The 21,201-nt window shown below is 39.8% G+C and overlaps 1 protein-coding gene across 1 annotated transcript in view; it reads right to left on the bottom strand.

Moving 5' to 3' along the window:
• The window catches only part of cacna2d3a (calcium channel, voltage-dependent, alpha 2/delta subunit 3a), a 169,307-nt gene that overhangs the window by 102,922 nt on the left and 45,184 nt on the right, over positions 1-21,201 (bottom strand). The window contains exon 5 of the mRNA XM_029259247.1: positions 16,589-16,648. Coding sequence (XP_029115080.1) covers positions 16,589-16,648 — 60 coding nt within the window. The remainder of the gene's footprint in view (positions 1-16,588; positions 16,649-21,201) is intronic.

Raw genomic sequence — 21,201 nt, 5'->3', positions numbered from 1 at the left:
CACAGCATGACAACCTGCATTTTGTTGGGAAACATTTAATAACAATGCCAACTCCCCCGTAAATATCTGTTACGGTCCCATACTCAGACGTACCGGTTTGCATTCCTTCTGTGCTACCCTGATTGTACTTTTGGAAATATTTCTTCCTCGGCAGTGGGTAACCTTCATTAATTCTTCCTCAATCCTGATATGACCACTTCTTTATCATTTCCACAAGCCAGCTCCCAATAAAGCCATCAATTACGCAGACGGTGAACCCCTTATCAGTTCAATTAATCACAGCTGATGAGCCAGGTTATTAGGCGTTTATCAGGAAGATGCTGACATGGAAGGTGAAGCAGTCCGACGCCAGCGGGACCCCAGCTCCGTCTATAATGCACGTTGTTTCTGTGGCTTCCCCAGAGCTCACGAAGACAGTCCCATTTGTTTACCTTTTTAAGGGGAGAATTAATAAGCATTTTTCCTACAGTTGAACACAAAATGCTAAAAAGCAAAACATGCAATATTTTGCAATGGTTGGTGCCCCTGGCTGTCGGGAAGATTCACTTGTATTCTTCCAAGGATAAATCCTTCCCTTCCTTGCAATAATCATCTTAAAATGTTTAAAAAATATTAAAATATATAAGAAATAATTTAAATATATAAAAAATGATTAAAAAAAACAAGGGAAGCAATAATATGGTTATATGAAACATCAGCATATATAAATTGGTAATAGCAATGGCCATGCACATGAGAGGTGAAGTTAATCACTATTGACATCCTATGAGAAGGCTCTTTGGGGCCTTTCTTTAGTCTTTCCTTGCACCTGGAAGGAGAATGTGAAAATTGAATTCAACTTGATATTTCCATAAACGATGTGGCTTAACTTATAAGGACAATTCTCCTCCACAAGTAAAATGAGGATTTGCTTCAAAATATGCTTATTTTATATAAACTGACTTAAATAAAAATCAGCCCCAGACTAACAGACCAGTTTTCCCAGTATAGTCAGTGTAACTGGTGTTTACAGTAAAAATCAAACATCTGAGTACACCTCAGTAACCTGGATAACACTTGTATGGAATGAGCACATGTCCCAGGCGGGGTCGTACCAAATCGGAGCCTAACCCAGCAACACAGGGTGCAAACCTGGAGGGGGAAGGGACAGAGCCAGGCCGTTGCAGAGCACCCCAAGCAGGACTTGAACCCCAGACCCGCCAAACAGCAGGACCCAGCCAAACCCACTGCACTGCCCTGCTAAGCAGTACATTGCTGGGAATTTTTGCAGACCTGTGGGTTCATTTCTCAAACTTGTTCACCAAATGTCTTGTGGGAGAAGAAAAATAATAATTTTCAGCAAGTGGACTCATGCTTTTCACTGGTACTGTGATACTTTATCTCACTGTTCAAGCATCACATATACACACACACATCTTCCCAATGAAATTTCACACCACTCTACACTGCAGGACCTTTGAAGTGTCATGCTTCCTTCAGCTCACAAAAGAAATCCTTACATTAAAAAAAAAAAATCTCTCATTTAGAAAAAGAAAATGCCACATACCACATAGAAACCATGAACTGGAATGGGAATGCTGTGATTCCAAACAGGCATAGCTTAAAGGAGAAAATAGCGCACTGCGTTTGCAAAAGGTTTGTTGTGTCTATAGCTGCTGTGATCTAGACATGTGATTCCAACAGAATTCGCAAGATCTGTCTCACAGCACCTGGGTGGTGTGAGAGGATGTGAGTTTGATTCCTGCTCAGTCTGTGTGGAGTTTGCATGTTCTCCCCGTGTCTGCATTTCCTCTAGGTGCTCTGGTTTCCTCCCACAGTTCCAACGCATGCTGTTGAGGTTCCCCATAGTGTGTGAGTGACACAGAGAGAGTGTGTTCCACTGACGTATGGATGAGGGACCCATTGTAAGTACTGTATCTAGCAGTGTAAGTCACCTTGCTAAATAAGGTGTGTGGGCTGATGACACTACATAGAGTTCATTGGAAGTTGCTTTGGAGAAAAGTGTCTGCTAAATAAATAAATGTAAATGTAAGATCACAGAGAGGAAACTGTGAAAGAGAGCAGTAAAAAAAATGAAAATGTATGTGTATGTAGAAACAGATGCAAGGAGGACCTGTGACACACAAACACACACAAGTTGAGGAACACTCAGCATACAAACAAATTCCCACTTCTTTTTGAATAAGTTCTGTTATTTTGTTCACTGAAAAATCAGTGCGATGTTAATCCACAAACATCCAGAGTAAAAGATTTATTTCCTCTTTTGTTCACGTTCTTAACAAATCGAACCAGGGAGGCAGTGAAGGTAATGGCATACCCAAGTGAACTGTCGTTGCATCCTTTGTTAACTTTAATTAGGTTCCTGAATAAATAAGTGCACTGTTTTATTTAAACTAATGAATGGACACTCATCTTACCACTTCATTTATCTTCTGCTATCTGTAACTAACACCTCCTGCTCTTTCTCTTTGTGTGTGTGGGTGTGTGCGTGAGCTTGCGCATCTGAATGAGATAAAATCTCTATCTCTTGGACGCTTGATATATGAAAGTCTTTTAACAGATGGAGTTACAGTATTAAAATAGGTAGTATCTCAGTCAGCCCTTACATTTATCTGACACTTTTCACCAAAGCAACTTATAGTGTTGAGGTTATAATTGTTCATCTAGCCAGGGAATTTTACCAGAGCAATTTAGGATAAGCACCTTGCAAAGGAGTACTACAGCTAGGGGTAAGACTCAAACCTGCAACCTTTGGGTCCAAAGGCAGCAGGGCTAACCACTATGCTACCAGCTGTCCCTATTACAAACCCAAAACTCATTCTTCAGTGTTTCTAACAGTCCTTATGACTTGAGTGTGGTCTGTTCTAGATGCAGAATTCCCTTCAAGAAAGTAATCTGATTAAAAAGAAAAGCACTGGTAAATATGTAAGAATAACAATGGCGATGACCTCACAATAAAAATTTCTTCAGCCCATCATGTGGTACGGAACATTAAACATGTAGCACATGAACTTATATATCTCAGAAGCACAGCCCTGTATTAGAGTGCAGAAGACTCCCAGGGCTTTGTGAACCTGGCTATGTTGAAAGACTGCCAAGGCGATCAAGAGACAGCCTGACAGGGTTTAAAGACTGAAACAGGAGGTTATTACCGGCAAATACAGATCATACTCGCAAATTTGACACTTAATATTATGGCTGAGTGGTTATCTGACACTGAAACCAAAAAGATAAAAACTCAGCACAACTGACCAACTTGTCTGTTATGCACAGTGTGGCTCCCTTGTGTTGGAGGCTATCAAACCAGCTGATGGAAACCCATTTTCATGTACAGTTAATGAGACTTCACAGTTTGTGAACAGCGCAACGTTCCATTCAGCGTGACCCAAAGAAGGAATCAAAGCTTGAACTTTTAAAATGACACCATGAAAACAGTCTCCTTGAAATTTCACTCCTGTTTAAAGACAAACTGAACAAATGAAATAAATTTAATCACTAGTAGCACATTTAAGTTTGAACGCAACTGATAATATAATAAACAGATGCTAGAAGTACTGTGGTTAGAACCCTCATTTTGCAGTCTGAAGGTTACAGGTTTGAATCCTGCTCCTGCTGTCATACATTTGATCAAAGTATTTTATATGAACGCACGCAGTAAGAATATCACGCTGTGTGTGAATCATTGTAAAGTTCCCCCTTTAACATTACATGTCATCTTGGAAAAAGGTGAAGCTGAAGAAATGATAAAATGTACAACCTTGTGACTTTCCTTCATTTCATTTGTCCAAGTGGTTTAAAAGAAGCATCTTCATCTTAAGGCAGCACGGTGGCGTAACAGAAAGTACTGCTGCTTCACAGCACCGGCGCAGTGTGGGCATGGATTACAATCTAGCTCAGCCTATGGATTGTGCATGTTCTCCTCATGTTTTTGTGGGTTTCCTCTGGGTGTTCCGGTTTAATTCCAAAGTACAAAGGAGTGTGTTTCAGAAGAACTGGTGACCCTAAATTGCCCGTAGCATGAAAGTGACTCTTAAAGGACAACTGAACTCCCTTCCTTGTTCCCCTGCCCAACTCCTCATCCCCGAGTCCTGTTTCCCACGGCTTCAACCTTCATCTCGTCTCTTCGACCGCGACCTCGGATCATTCTTCGGTACAACTTTCATGCCTCGATTCTGAACCCACGCCTGTCCCCGACCAAGAGACTCACTTCGCTCCCCTTCCTTACTATAATAAACAGTCCCGCATTTGGGTCTTACCTCCTGTGTCCTGCTTTGTGTGTGTCATGAAAATTGGCCTCTGAAGACCTTCAACAACTCATTTCATACAAACTTTGAGGATGAGTCACCGTGCGGTTAGTTGCCAGAGACTTATTTTAACCAAACAAAACACTGCTCACTAAATCAAAGCAACAAACTGTGGTCAGTCTTAAGCTCAGGAAAATCAGTCAGAGAAAGTAGGTGAACTGGAAACATCCATTGCTATAAATAACAGCATCACCATTAAAACAAATTTATGCAAATCTTCAGTAAAAATATTCATCAAAGTCAAGGCAGATCGGGTTACATGAATGGCATAAAATATAATTCTTCAGCAAAACAATAGAAGGAAATAATGACAGCTTGATTCTTTTAACAGTATGAATATAAATTAATACTAAGACACCTCTCCCCCCACAGTCCCCACCCACTACCTCCACTACCTCACCCACTCAAACACACCCATTAATAACAGTGCAGAGATAAGGAAAATAACAAAGGAGGAACTAGAAACGACAGCAGTTTTCACTAGACTGGCTGTGGTTGAAAATTCAGAATTTATTTTTAAAAGCAATCTGATTTTCCAAATCCAGAGAACAATGCTGCCATGGAAGAGCTTAGCAACTGGGCTCTGTGTCTCTGCATAATATCACAATTACAGCATCCATCTTTCAGGAGCATCACTGTGTGTTTGTTTCAGTTTAGAAGGGGCCCATTTCTTAGTATTGTTCCATCCTTTTTTTTTCCCAGGCCCACGGATTTGGGGTAATTTGTCACACCAATTTGCATGAACGTGTAAGACTGCGTGGACAAATTAATTCATTAAGACAGCCTGTTCTCCATGGCTCCTGAACTATATTCGTGCACACGTTGCATTTTTAGTTCAGCATCTCTCACATTCTGTTTTTTGTCATTGATTGTTTTATGGCAGGGATACAGAAATGATCATTGCATGTTGTTTGCCCTGATTTACTTTCACTTGTGATGCTCTAGACAAACACAGCCAGCTGCTCTTGTTTCTAGAACTTACTCAGCAGCTGTGCTCATCAGCTGCTTACATGCATACACTGCTTTGCTACAATTAGTTGCATCCACATGTAAAATACTGTCAGTCAGCCTGAGAGTTATGCTGCCATTCTATTTTTCGATACATTCTGAAGGAGTTTAAATTTTCTTAAAGCGCTGAACATTTCTGTTACAAAATATTCTGAATTGCAGGTCTTTGCAAAATGTGCGTAAGGTAGGCTTCTTTCAGCCCATTGTTACGTGCAATTGACTGGTAACATAGGGAAAAGGATCTGTATGACATATGAGCGAAGGTTAAGATATCAGTAGTGTAAAAACTGCATAAAAGATTGAGTGTATATGGGTATAAAATTAAACGTTTATTTTTATTCTATTCTATGAAAGCTATTATACTGCAAGGACATGAAAAAAATCTTCAGATTCTGCATATTTCAAACAAACACTAAATGTCACATGGAGATTTTGAGCAGACCTCTGTTCTTTCTGGAGCAGAATGACGAGCAATCATAATTACATATGAGTGAAGGTTAATATCGGGTAGGCTCCGGTTCCCCCGTGACCCCGTATGGGACAAGCGGTTCTGAAAATGTGTGTGTGTGTGTGTGTGAAGGTTAATATATCAGTTATAGGTTTCACTGAAAGTTGCCATGATTATTCAAAAGATCTTACATTATAGATCTAGTTTTTAATATCAGACAACAAAAGACAAATTTCATTTCACCATTCTTCCAAGTAAAAACACGACAGATGGTGCAAGCTGGGCTGCATATGTGACACTGCTTAAAAGTGAAAAATATTAATAGTAGATTACCCTGTTTTTATATGGTGGTCTGGGAGCACAAAATGGACAGTCAAAGCATCACTATGTTTTTGCACAAACAGCCTCTTAGTTTGCAGCATGTTCCCTTTGCAGAGGTCCAGACATACAGTAACACTGACATGCTCAAACTGTCTGCTGATGCATCTGCTTGAGATGGGGAAGCAAAGTAACTGGGGACCATAGCAAAGAGTAAATTTGCAAAAGAGTCTACGTGATATATTGGTTATACAAGGAAGTGGCAAGACAAGACAACAGAAAGGATACAAGGAACCAGCCAAATTAACTCAAACATTACGCTCCTTAAAAACTGCCCAGTTGAGCTACACAACATCTGACTGTTGGTGTCGGTGAACATGAGATGTGAGTGTCTGGGATGATGAATTTGCTTAGTGTTAATGGTAAATGTCAAGGAGGTGTATAAATGACAGATGACAAAAAGGGTAAAAAAAAAAAAAAAAAAAAAACTAAGAGTTTGCCTTTAATTTAAGTCCCTGAAAGATTTGCTCTGGAGCCCCACCTAACCCATTCCAGAAGCAGCACTGGGGGAAAAAAAGGTCTTTCTATGGACATTTAAAAAGGATCTGCCACCAGTGACAAGAAATTCAGCAAACAAACTACTCGATTATTTTTATTCAAAAGTAGAATCACTATAGCTCATTGAAAACATCTCAAAACTCGTAAATACTCAAAGACCTGTGTGTAAAAGTGGTACCTCTTCTGACAGACTGGTTTGGCAGACACTTGGTGGAGTGCAGAGTGGCATCTGTGGTAATGTTTTCCGCCACATCCAAAGAGGACCCCCATCAAACAATTACTGAGCCGTCAAAGCGATTCCGCAAGCCATATTCTAGTCTGGGTAAAAGGTTGCTGGTCTTCAGAGAATGTTCCCATTTCACAATAAGCAATACACAAGAACTGAATATCTCTGACTTTCTCACTTGTGTTCTCCAGAGGAAGTATTACTAAGAACTTTCTACAATATTTTTCACACTCCCTGGCTGTCCAGTAAGAATGGCAGGCTACAGTAATTTTACCGCTCCAAGTAACACCTGTTTGTGCTGACGGTTTGTACATCATTTAATGTATTATACCTGTTTTTACCTCCGTGTGATAAAACGATCTCTGATGAAAGCTAAACCACTATTTAGTTACATAGCCAATGTTATTTTCCAAACATACCCTAATTTAACACAGTTATAGAGCTGTATTTTACTGAAGAGATTCAGGTTATGAACTTGTTGCAAGGGTGCAACAGCAGGACCCCTTCTGTAACTTCAGATACCAGATCTATGCCTTTGCTCTTTATTCTTCCTTCTTCCCTATAGATTAAATGAATAATTACACAGGTAAAACATAAATCATATCAAATTAGATTTCTGGATTTTAAATTTGATATTTAAAAGCACATAGCAAAACATAATAGCTTTTAAAAATCCCAATAAATGTTTCTTGTTTGTCACCGTGGTACAACAGGGGCTCAGAGACACACCCAAGTCACTGAGAAAGGCACGCACCGAAATCCATTAAACGTGAAGAAAGGAGCCGTCATGCGGCCTCTGCAAAGAAAGCAAGGCAGAAACAGCACAGTCCTTTTTCCAAGACTGCAGAAAAAAGTACTCAAACATAAAAGAAACATGTTTCACAAAAATTACTGTAATCATCCCCAATTTCCCAGCACTGAAGAAAACATGAAGTCTAAAAATAACACTAGAAGAAGGACAAACGGCTTCTCCAGAAGTCCATCTTATCCGAGCTTTCTGCACCTTTACAACTGTGTTCACATTTTCCTCTTACTGTTTGGTGGGCAATTGGTGGCAAAAACCGCCACAAGCTCACAGTGGTAATCACTATAGTACAGCAATGTTAATGTTGCTTTTTAACGCAATGCAATTTAAGCGAGGGAACAGGAAAGAGGCAGAAATAGGGTCAGTGTTTCCATAAAATACTGAAAAGAATGAACTGCACTCTGGATCCAGCTCACCCATTTCTGCTTTGCTTACGTGAGGGAAATGTTTAACTGGACAGTTCCCATTCTGACAACACCATGTCATACTAATATATCAATAAAAACTACAGACAGAAACATCCCACCCATCCCGTGCAAAGGAAAGCTTAGGAATACTTGAAAATAGTATTCACCCAGTTTTTAGTATCCTTGCAGTAAATTTCAGATTGATACAACTCTTGAATCAAAAGCCTGCAATGTTTAAAGAAAAGGTCGATTTCACACCAGTATAACAGCAAATACATACAAACGCATTTACCTTAGCTTTTGACGCCGGTGAAAAATGTGAAATCACCTCGATGTCCATGCCATTCACAGCACCTGTGGATATCTTACTAAACATTTGACTTGGTGTTATCTGAGTGGTTGAGTTCTGAAGAAGATGCTACACAGCAAAACCTATGGGATGTAACTGTATTAGGAAAATGTGTAATAAGGCTTGAAGTAAAAGAGCAGAAAGGGAGCGATACAGTATAATTAGCTTGCTGCAGACTCTCTGGTGGCTTTCACAATTCCTGTGTTATGAGACATGCAATCATATAATTTCCGTCTTTCAACTGCACCTTCTGGGAACTCACTGTAACAATAAGCATCATAGCTCAGAAAGTAATAGAACATGGCCAGATAAATCCCTTAATATATGTGTTTCAATATGTATAATCTGCTCTGAACCTACCATCTCCTGACATTTTAAATGATACTGAAATCATGTAGGATATATTTCTTGCTGAACTGAATGTTTACAAACCAATCACTATACTGCACTACACTAAGGAGTGATTCATAGCCCATCAGAAGTAAGGTAGCCCTTCGGTGTGCCCTGAAGCTGATGGGAATCTGTTTGAGATGTAAACCTACATGATCAAAATACCTACAGGCTCTGACTTCATTCTCAATCCTCCGTTTGAACAACACTATGAAAAGTGAGCAGCGAGAGACTTGCTAAAGTGAAACAGGCTTCTCGACAAGCAAAAACCATGAGAAAATTATTTACTCAAAATATCCCCAAAGCCCAGGAAAACTAGAAAGAAACAAGCATCATTCGTACGGTTTATTAATACAGGTGACAACTCAGCTGCGATTGCTCCACATTATACATGGAAATTTACAGTAACTTTTAAAGCATATTAAATATGTTGTTCATTATTTTAATACTCTTGAGGGTTCCAAACAGAGTTTTGACAGAGCTGCAACTTTTTAAACTTGAATTATTTCCATAAAAGAGAAAATTATAGAAAATAGAGAAAGTTATCCAAGTTTTTATAGGTCTTTTTATAAATGTATCCCTGCACGAATGAAAAATAATCATGAACAGGATTATTAGTATTTAGTGTTTGTGTATCTCTAAGATGATTAATGAGATTAGCCTTTGATACCTTGTCATAGTCATTATGTCATTTGTGCTGCAATATGCTAATTAAATAAATCAAATGTCACCATTAACAAAACAGAACTGTCCTTTGTACAGGAGTCAAATATTAACCTTTAAAATACTCAAGGTTTCACGAATTACGAAAAATTAAAGGACGTGAAAGCTTTATGTTGAAAAATTAACGATATAATAACATGAAATCCCTTTCACTCGAAGAGAAGAGGGTGAGCATAAATTATATACATTTTAAACATTTCAGATAAATGTTTGTTGTACAGAAGAGTGTTAAAGATGCCTTCCTCCTGCATTCGACTGAAGTGAACGTAATGGAACAAGCCAGCAGATGTGAGCCTACCACATGGATGAATAATACTCATTTTAACAGATGGCAGCAAATCAAGGCTTTGCTGATCAAAACTGACCTTTGTGCTGCCTTTCAGAGGACCTCGCTGGAACAAGCCTGAACAGCCAGTAGCTGAAGCCTAAACATTACTTTAAAAAGCTCCAGCATCTACAGTCCATCTCAGGCATGTGTCAAATTTTGCATTTTCTCGGTTAGCTGATTCTTTTCTCCGGGGCAACTTAAAATGTTGGCTTTATATACAAAGTTACTAACAATTATTTACCCATTTATAGATAGAGCTAGGTCATTTTTACCAAAGCCATTCAGGGTAAGTACCTTGCTCATGAGTACTTCAGCAGGAGGTGAAGTACTCACCTGCCCACAGTCCCAGGTCCTTCAATTGCACTATGCACCCTGTTGATCCATTACACTTTTACATTATTTGCAATCATTTGTTTGTGCAGACTGTCCCATTCTAGCATCACACGTTTTCTTTCAGCACCACAGAGTGTTTCTGAAAACAGCAACTTGCAAACATATCTGATCTATATGCCCTGCTCAAGATAGCAGAAACAAGATCTGTAGGAGTATGAACTGGAAGACCAGCTCATCATGAATCCCAGGAAGATACAAGTCACTAACTGCAGTCACATCTTCTATAGGCACTCACCTTGTGTAAAAACATGGACTCACTTTGTGCATTAACACACATGCTGACTTTCTGACACAGGCGCACAGACTCAACAACAACCCTAATAATAAGAACACCCACCCATTTAAAAGGTGTGCAGTGTTCCTGCATATCAACAAACATTAAAAATTGTAATTATCAGGAGCTTTTCACAATCAGCAGGAAAGGCGTAAGCATTCAGCTATTTCAATATGTATTTCACTGATTACTAATTGAGATGACAGTAAAACCCAACATCATTTTTAACATTCTTTTTCTAACAAAACTACATTTCCCTGACAGACTGGTATTTCTTAACATTAATGTAAACATGTTGGCATGTTATGCTAGAATGCTGGTATTTCCATACTTATGCATTTGAGAGATCGTTTAATATGAATTATGTTTTTAACATTTAAAGATTTAAACTCGGTCAAAGCATGTAACTGACATTCCCTAAAGTTAATAAACTAAAGTTAAAAACACAGGGCTAGGCAATATGGCTAAAAAAAAGATGGTATGCTGGAGTTAATCTCCAGTTAAAGATGATACATGGTTGGAACATACATTGATTTAAACAATATGAACACTAATAAACATAGCTTTATAGATATAACATCTTTATGTAAGCTGTCGTTTGCTTATTTTTTTAATTGAACTGGATAATTAAAATAACAAAACAGGAAAAACAGACTGTTTTTAAACTTTTTCCATAGAAGTCTGATGCTTTCAGGTTTGCTTTAAAAGGATTTAAGGCAGAAAGGTTTTATTTGTTCAATGATTGAAAAACATGCTGTAAACAAAAATCCTGTTAATATTTTTCCATTGGTGTCAAACAGTTAAACTGCAATCATTATCTGCATTTATTTTTAAGGAAAAAGAGTATCCCTACCATGTCCCATGGCATTATCCCACAAAACATGCCCAAGATCACTACTGAAATATATATAAAAAAGCTTGCATTTCTTTTAAGTCTATTTCTTTAGTAAAGCCTGGTAGGTGTCAAAGGTTGTTTTGATTTTAAAAAAGGTAATTTCTTTATCATAGTCTGAATCTTTGTATGAAAAAATAAAATTGTTTTTAAATAAATACATTGGAAAATAATGGAATCTCTCTGCTGAAGTAGTTTTCACAAAACATGACCAAATAATTTAGAGTACAGTCCCAAATTTCCAAACTACAATTTCAGTCACACTCTGCAAATAAGTAAGCATTGCCATGATTTGTGAATTAAGAATGTTGTATGGCCACAAGTTTGCTGTAAAGCTGTGTAAAGAGAACCCACAAATGTCCTCTCCAGCGGCTGCTGATGTAAAGGCGTGGAAATGTGGAAGAACAGAGCGAGTGGCTGCAGCAATTTATCACTGTCTTCCAGAAAGAGTGTGAGAGAGAGAAACTCTTACTGTGACCAAAATATTGAAATCATCCTGCCTCCTGCTTAGCATGGTAAACTGACAGTGTTAACAAAGAAGAACAAATAACCCCCTTAAGTTATTTTTATTTCTCCACGAAACCGGCTCGACTGAGTGAGGCATATGCACTACACCGAACCCTAACCCACAAGCGGCCTGTGTGCACTAGGGCACGGCAAGCCTTTCATTTCCATGTTGCCATGACACCACGCCAAATCCACAGATATGTCAATAAAACGCACCCCCTCCGCCCATTATAAGTCAACAAATTTAGGATTTTCTCTCTAAATTTTCAAGTTAATTAAACAATAAAGTACCTCACTTATTGATATGGATTAAACAGCAAAGCGATAACAGGAATTAAATATGAGGCATCCCCACCATGTAAACAGACTTCAATTTTCATTATTTTCGCTAGGTGCTGGAGGACTGAGTGCTGCAGACTAGAGACCTCAAACCTTCTTGCTTCCCCCCACAACCATTTCTTTCGATGTTTTGGGCACCCATGAAAATCACATTTGGCACTCCAGAGTCGGTTTGTAATTGCATACAACATAGTCATGGAATTAATCCAGCTGCCAAGATAAAAAAGGAATCAGAGGATGTATAATTGCCTCTGAGAATTTTCCCCCTAAAAATTTTTCTACGGGGCTTGTCTGAAGAGAGACACCCCACAACTACGTTGGGCCTTTTTCCCATCTATGTTTCCTTTGTGTTGCTGGGAAATTACTTTTCCGACTAAACAGGGGATAGCACAGACCTTCAGGTCCATCGCTATTTGCATGGCCACAGTGGGGAAGTAACTGAATAGATTACCAAGCCTATTCCTTGTGGGGAAAAAAAAACTGCTCTGGAATGAAAAGATAAGCTAATTCTTCTGCAAAAAAGGCAACCTAAATATGTATCAAATAACCAAAAGACACACAAACAATTAAAGTAAATAGAAATATAGGTTATTTAACCCTAAAGCACAATTTATTTTTAACTTAGATTATGATAATTTCCATCTATTTATGTTCATTTAATTTCAGTGGTAAATAATTAAAGGGATAGATGGAGATTTTAATACCAGCAGTGATCTTGTTTTGAAAATCCATTCATGTAACTTTCTGAAAGTTTAATTTTTTCATACAGGACCTTATGCCAGGTGTAAACCCTTAATATCCAAGGATGTCTTTTCATCGGATGAAGACAACTGCTTCACGGTTGTGCAATACAAAACGGTTGTTCTGAGACATTCACATAATTGGGAAATCCAAGTTTTTAGTCTTTAAGAAAAAAAGCTAACATTCCCTTTGCTGGATTTATTCTCTGCTATGTAATTGTTGCCATAAAGTCACCACTGGTAACAGAGCCCTGAACATAACAAGGCTGATGGTTGCCGTCCCGACCTCTCCGTGGCCTGGCAATCAGAGCCTTCCTCATTTCAAGCCTGACCAGATGGGCAGATGGGAGCTTTGATAAAGAGCAACAATCTCGAGGAAAGGGCCATGAGGGTGCTCCCGCAACCAAGATTAAGAATTGATTCTTCTTAATGGAGCGTGACAGTAATAAATGACAAGACCTTTACCACAATTTTACTGTCCCCTTACTCCTAAAGACACATAAATGGCTTTGGAGGATGGCCTCAGATCATGTACCGAGGTCCCTGTGTTAACCCAATTGTTTGTTTGCCATTTACACCAAAGTCACGTCAGTGTGACATGCCAATCGTTTACTCTCGGGGACTTATATGGCCTCTGTGCCCATGTTAGCAGACCACAAAACATGAAATTTTAACAAGAAATCTTCCACATCTACAATTTTTGTTTCAGGTCTGTCTAAAACAGCAGATTTTTCAATTACTAGCTCCTCGTATTACTAGCAGCCAAGTTTTTGTAACAAATGATTACAAAAGTTTTCCACTTAATTTATTTTTAATTACGTTTTTCACTTCACTTTATCAATTTCCTAAATTTTTTCTCTGCAGTAGAGAGCACATAACAACTGTTTACAAGCCCAGCCTATATGTGTCAGTAAAGTGCAGCCAAACAGAGTATAGCACCTGGATAACTGAACTCCAACTGTGTTTATAGCTCATCTGGTGCTTGTGGAAAACAGCAATATGATAAAATTGCACTATGCTAGTCTATGATGTTCGGTAGGTCAGGTGTATTAAATGCATTTTTGACTTACGATATTCTCGACTTACGATGGGTTTCGCGGAACGTAACTCCATCGTAAATCGGGGACCACCTATATATAGTTCGAAGTTAATGAAAATACTAGAATAATTTAAAATCATGTTAAGAATTTCGTATTTTTATAGATATATCCAAACTTTTACAGAACCTAACCCATAAGTAAAGGGACATCTGTATTAAACTTTTATTGATTGTGGCTCAGGAGTAAAAACTGAGAGAAAAAAAAAAAAAAAGAGACTAAATTACAGACTTCCAGTCGCAACTGTATCTGTAAAATGAAGAACCAACATATTCCATTACATACGAGTAAATATTACCCAACGTGAACAAATGCATGTTGAAATGTTTATACTAAATGTAATGCTAACAATTTCCTTTCTCATGCATACATTGTAAAACTGATTATACATACAGTACATACGGGACATTAATCCTGGCAAAAGAGAACATGTGCACATGCTTTTGTCTGTAAGTGTTTTTGGGGCCATTTGTAGTGAATTAAGCTCGATTTTTTTGTTTCAGTTAAGCTCAGTTTGTGTACTTGGCATGCCTGTGTAGTCTGGAAGAGCCTGATGGGCAAGTTAAGCAAACTCAATGAAGCTCCTGTCTGCAGGCGAGTCTCCCATTGCGATCCTGCTGCAAATGCCACAGAGGCAATTTTCGGTGAGCAGGGGCTTCCTTATCAGCAGACAGCGCCCCAGCCGTGTCTGCTCCCTGCTCACCTTTTCAAATTCAATCCTATCTGGGAGATGAAGGCAAAAAAAAAAAAAAACAAAAAATAAATAAACAAGTCCCTGTTTGCGTGCATGATGGAGCCTCGCTGTCAGGTCCATCCCGCCCTCTTCACGCAGTGCATCTCAGAGATTAAATGATCATACCGCACGGGAATGATCTTTTCCACATGGTGGTGGTGTGACAAAAAAGCCACCTACCCTCCATCACCCCAACCCTAACCCACCACCAGTCAGATTATTCAACAATGCAACAATTGCCAAGAGGAAGTTCCCCAAAACTTGCAAAAATGGATTTAAGCGTATCAGGGGTTGGTGGCATGTGTGCATGCATGTGTGCGTGTGTGTGTGTGTGTGTGTGTGTGTGTGTGTGCGCGCGCGCTGGGAGGAATGGGCTTCTGGAAGCAGTTTAATTTCAAAGTCATAGAGGCTGGGTCGGATTAAAGAGCTTTCCTTTCCTATACCCCGAGGTTTATTTGCAAAGGGAAAAGTCTATTAGCTGACAAAGTCAAACAGTCCATGAATAAAATTGTTAATGTTAATTTTTTTAGTTTATTTTGCAGCTGCTGGGGTGTTGGGTGTCATTACCAGTGGGGCCATTTCCCTCCTATTGCTAATATTAAATTCCGTACAATGGAAAACCATACTTCATGTCCATAGCTATGCCTAGAGATGCCTGGGGTTGTTCATCAACCAAAAACACAAAATGTATCCACAGGCTACTTATAAATGACAAGATAGGATGATAAAGACGAGCTCTTTATTCATATTGCATCAATAAACATTTATTTTTTTTAAGAGATTGGATAAAATATTAATGAAAACCATTGTTGGTACAGATTCAGGGTAACAATACACACACACACACACACACACACACACACATTTTCAGAACCGCTCATCCCTTACGGGGTCACGGAGCCTACCCGGTAACACAGGGCGTAAGGCCGGAGGGGGAAGGGGACACACCCAGGACGGGACGCCAGTCCGCCGCAAGGCACCCCAAGCGGGACTCGAACCCCAGACCCACCGGAGAGCAGGACTGCGGTCCAACCCACTGCGCCACCGCACCGGGTAACAATACATTGTTACATTGTATTTCTTAACTGGATGATGAATAAACACAGTCAGTTTTGCTGTGGTATGAATGCACAAAGTTGCTGTGATCATACACACAAATTACATTACGAATATTTAATAATGTCTTCGTCTGTACCAGTGACAAAATCCCTGTTAGTAACTATTCAGTTGCTTGTGCTTGTGTCTAATTGAGATTACTTTTTAGAACATTGCCTTCACAAAACTGGAATATTTGAGAGCTGTTCTGGGTGCTTGGATGGTGTATGGGCACAACATCATTTGTTAAAATACATTATCAGAGTAAAGTCTGAGTATAACTGGGCAACACCAGTACGGGATGAATGGGACAGAAGAGTGACAGTGAGAACACACAAATGTCCTGCATCTCTAGAAATTGCAACAGAAGAGCTGGGAAGATGTGTCACGTGATTTCTTGATCGAAAGAGTCAACCAAATGCCTCGTGGAGAAAAAAAAAAACTGGCATCGACCAAGTGTATCCACACTTCTCACTGGTACTGCATTGTATACATCATGGGTGTGGAGTGATGTATCATGCAAGATTTTATAGACATGCATCTGGTAATGTATCTCAGAGCGTCAGGACAACATTAAAATGAACGAGTCAAAGACGTGCCATCACATGCACTGGGCCAGACTTTGACCAAACCTCGCTCTACATATTGTGCTACCTGTAGGTTGGGGTCTTCTTCGTGTTGCAGGTGGGCTTCCTCTGCTGCTTCCACAAGGCGCTGTAAGTGAGACCGAAGAGGAGATGTTACAACAAATGGAAATTTACACAGTGAACCAATCAGCCGAGATACACGCTCTGTCCTGAAGGAACCGAGCAAGCTGATCATTTTCTTTTATCTTTTTCTGGCCCTAGAGAGTCTCAGAGCTGCAGGAAATGAAGCAAATTGAAACTCATCTTACATATGAAAACATAAAAAGCTCATACAGCACTCGGTGGGCAAGATTTCCAAAGGCTTTGTGAATTAAACGATCATTATGGCCATCTAACTGTGCCTGGAAACATGCTAAATAGCTTTAAGCTTTGCAACATTTCAGTTCCTTTGCATGTTACGTACCTGCAATTTTCACCTGGCTAAGTAGCAAAGAAACGGGGTTTACCCATTCATTTAAACAAGCAAAAGTATATGCCGCTTATAATAGTAAGTTTAAGCAAATTAATTTATCCGAATCCTTTTGTTCAAGGCAATTTACACTGCCGTTTGTTTCCTAAGCTGCTTAGAATAATTTACCCTTTTATACAGCAGGGTTATTATTTCTGGAATAAAATGTTTGGTATTATTAGTGGAGCAGTTCAGGGAAAGAATCATGATCAAAAGTACTACAGCTGGAGCAGGGATTCGAACCCAGTCTTCCAAGCAAAAGGCAACAGCCCTAACACCACACTGTGCACTGGCACCAGTAAGTTTATATTTATCTTTTTTAACATGCACAGACACAGTTATGATTCATAAACAATTTCGCCCCATCATACCAACAGCAATCGTAAAAAGAGGCAGCTTCATAACTACCCTGAAAAGCTTACCACAAGGCAAGGCATAATTCACCCATTTTTTCACAGCGTGAGTCTCTGAGAGATGCCGTTCTCGCAAACTCTGCCCGTCTAGACCCCAGGCAGGTGACGGACATCCTTCCCCCAGTTCAACTGAGCTGACATTCTAATTTACAGCACAGCACCACCAACACACACAGTCGACTGACAGATAAGAGGCTACGTATTGCAAATAATTCCCAGGCAGAAGTAATGTCTTTGGCCCCCTCAGGCTAGCCGGCCCTGTTCAAAACACTATCGCTTCTCCCTGGGATTCAATCTGCACTTTAAAGCAGCTTTATTTTAAAGAACACAGTTTCTCATTTGCTGTCTTCCAGTTTCCATTCTAAAGTGGGGGTTTATTCAGATGGAGGAAATTAAGGCCATCCAAAGAACAAATGTATGTCTTAAAATTCAGTGGCGATGCAGAGGACTTTTCCTTCAATATCAAAACACGGCTCTATGGGCTGTCACACACTGCATTATATTCTTTTTGTTCACTGCCACACTGCAGTGTTGTCATTTACTGGCAAAGCAGTCAAAAACGTGGCATGCTGGCCGATGGGAGGACAGCTGTTGAAGCGCTCGCTCAAGATAGCATCCTCGATGGCTCACGGCAATATCCCTGCAATGCAACTGACCTCCATGGCAGTGCACAGCAAAGAAACAGTATCAAAACTCATCTCTATCGGAGTCACTTCTCCCCTTATCTCCTATGTGCTCAATATGTACTGTGCTATTTTTAATAATTAAAATAAAAAACCTATATGCAGATGCTCGTGTAATGCGCACTGGTTCATATGGTTGTATGTGACTAACAGACTGTATTCAAAAATCACGTGTCTGCACTCAAATCTCTCTTTCTGCTGCTATAATGCACCATTTGCATTATTCTTTGAGATGTACTTCACTTTGGAGGAAAGCGTGTGCTAAATGAGTAAATGTAAATAACCAGCTATAACAATACTTATTCATTACCTGCCTATCCTAAGGCAGAACCAAAGCAGTCTGAAGCTTAGCCCAGAATCACAGCATACTAGGCCAGTCAGGGTACATTGACCCTGGATTATTGAGGTACAGAAAGGCACACACAATTACTTACATGTTTACATTCATTCATTTAGCCAATGCTTTTCTCCAAAGTGGCTTACAGTGTTAAGGTTACAATTCAATTGCGCACATGTTGTCTGAAACCGCTTGTCCTGAGCAGGGTCACGGTGAGCGGGAGCCTAACCCGGCAACACAGGGCACAAGGCTGGAGGGGGAGGGGACACACCCATGACAGGATGCCAGTCTGTCGTAGGGCACCCCAAGCAGGATTCAAACCTCAAACCCACCCGAGAGCAGGCACAAGCCAAACCCGCTGTGCCACCACACTCCCAAAAGTTACAATTATTTAACCATTTATACATCTTGGTAATTCTACTGGAGCAATTCAGTATAAGTACCTTGCTCAAGCCAGAGGTGGAGATCAAACCTGTGACCGTTGACTCTAAAGGCAGCAGCACTAACCACTAGACTACCAGCTATCCCCTGTATGGTCACACAATACAATAATTTAGAATTAAAAACTGACGTAAAATGTCCTCGGACTGCGGGAGGAAACCGGAACATCCAGACTATGTTGGATTGTACGCGAGTACGCATGCGTGTGCCTGTCACTTCGCAGGCCTTTTGGTTCAGATCAGTTCTTATCAGTTTAAGTACAAAATTAAAAACAGCCTAAAATAGGCATGACTTATCAAAACTGGTCTGTAAATCATCATTGGTATGTTGAGCTATAGCTGTCAGAACGAATGATCTTTAAAAACAGGCCCTGTTGCAAGGGGAACTTTGAAGTAACGGGCCTCTGGGCAGAGAAGTGGCACTTGTATCCAAACCGAATGATGAGGAGGAGGGACTAATGTGATTAATTCACGGGAGCAGGTGCAGGGTGTGTTTGGAGAAATAGGCAGTTAATGCAGCAGGACCATAGACCACGGAGCATTGCACAAAGGAATGTGTACAGCCCCACGCGTCCGCACTTTCACATGCAATCCGACAAACAGCGCACACAGACTTACAGCTGCACGTAAACATGCGAGCAGGTGCACTCACGCAAATGCAAACACACACACCGATGCCTGAAAGTATGCACGTATGCACATGGTCATACGCACAAGTACACTTGAATAGGAGTAACCGCTAAGATACATTCTGAGTCAGAACACATGGCTTTAGAGTGCTCGTACAAAAAAATGACAAATCATCGCACAAATACAGAGCTGTCATGACATCCTTTCATTACAAATAACGAGCTCTATTTTTCCTTTTGTTTTTGACATTATTGTTTTTTTGGAAAAATATCAGCCCTACATTTCAGTAATTTGTCTCTTCCTATTCCATAAAATGATCACCATTTGTATGATCCAGTAAGCTGTGATGCTTGTTCTGTGCATAGTGTGCATCTACATGAGCCTGTTCTGAAGCTCTTTCTGGATCATTACACTTTTATGGGAGGATGTAAAAATCCACTACAAGAAAGTCATTACCTTTTGTAGACCATGCATTGTTTCGCTGATACAAAAGCATATTTTGCATTTCTATTCAAATGTGCTTTCTGGGAAGCATTAAAACCTGTCTGTAATGCTTATTTCAGTCCATGGTCAACTTAACCTCACCATGGCAACCGAGCTGCTCATTTGTCAAATATCCGCACTGTTCATAAATAGCAGCATTGCATCTACCAGGATCTTTCTATCGAAAACTACAAAAAACATTAAGTGGTCCTCAGAGGTCACCAAATGATCTGGTGCCGCTTAGGGCTCTATTCTCCACAGATGATCCTAATGCCGACAGACATTTGAAAACATGGCATCTTACCGAAGGGAGAAAAATACTCAGATTAAGAGGAAAAAAACACTGGTTTAAAAAAGGGACACAGACCTTAACCAAGTGAGAGTGCAGTATAAATTTCCACTATTATAAAAGCCAAAGTGCCACTTGAATCATAACTGCAGTACCTGACATGAGTGACTACCATGCTTGTGGAACAAAAAGCGATCAGAGGAAAATAAACTGTAACATTTTCAAAGGTCTGACCAGTTAGTGTCAAACTCCACAGTAAATGTCAGCTTATCCACCTGATCCAGCTGTCGATAAAAACATCTGGTGAGGACACTCAGATGTTCCCTTTCATCGACACATCCTTAAAAATTATCCTGAGGTCTCTGAACCTCCTTCATATCCACTCAACTTGCCCTCTGCCCTCAAAATATAAAGCTGCAAAAAAAGAAGATGAACATTATCTTTGGAAAACATTTCACTGAAGCAATTGTGGTAGATGTCACCCAGAACAGAATTTGGAAGTACAAACCTGGGGGTTTTATTGATTAACTCAAACACAAAAAAAGATCCTTCAGTGTATAAGTCACCCAAATAAAACAAAGCTATCGTGAAAAACTCAGAAACCCAATCACCGTAGAAGCTGATTGACAGCTACCACTTAGCATATGATGTTACTCTGCAAGTCATCCATAGTCGCTTCATGCTCTTTTAATCTGTTTAAGTCCATGTTCACAGCTCCATTTAATCCCCACCAAACCTCCTGATTTGTCACAGTGTCTACAAAACTGCCAGTTCACATAAACAGACCCTCGAGTGCAAACAGTTTCCAGGCTGAGGGTCACTTCTGGACAGGTGTGTTAGAGAGGGCATCCCAGCCACTGACAGTGATGAAAAAATAAGAATGAAACCATTATCCTT

This window comes from Scleropages formosus, chromosome 2, assembly GCF_900964775.1.
Source record: "Scleropages formosus chromosome 2, fSclFor1.1, whole genome shotgun sequence".
Taxonomy (NCBI): Eukaryota; Metazoa; Chordata; class Actinopteri; order Osteoglossiformes; family Osteoglossidae; genus Scleropages; species Scleropages formosus.
This window is presented reverse-complemented; position numbering and strand designations above follow the sequence as displayed.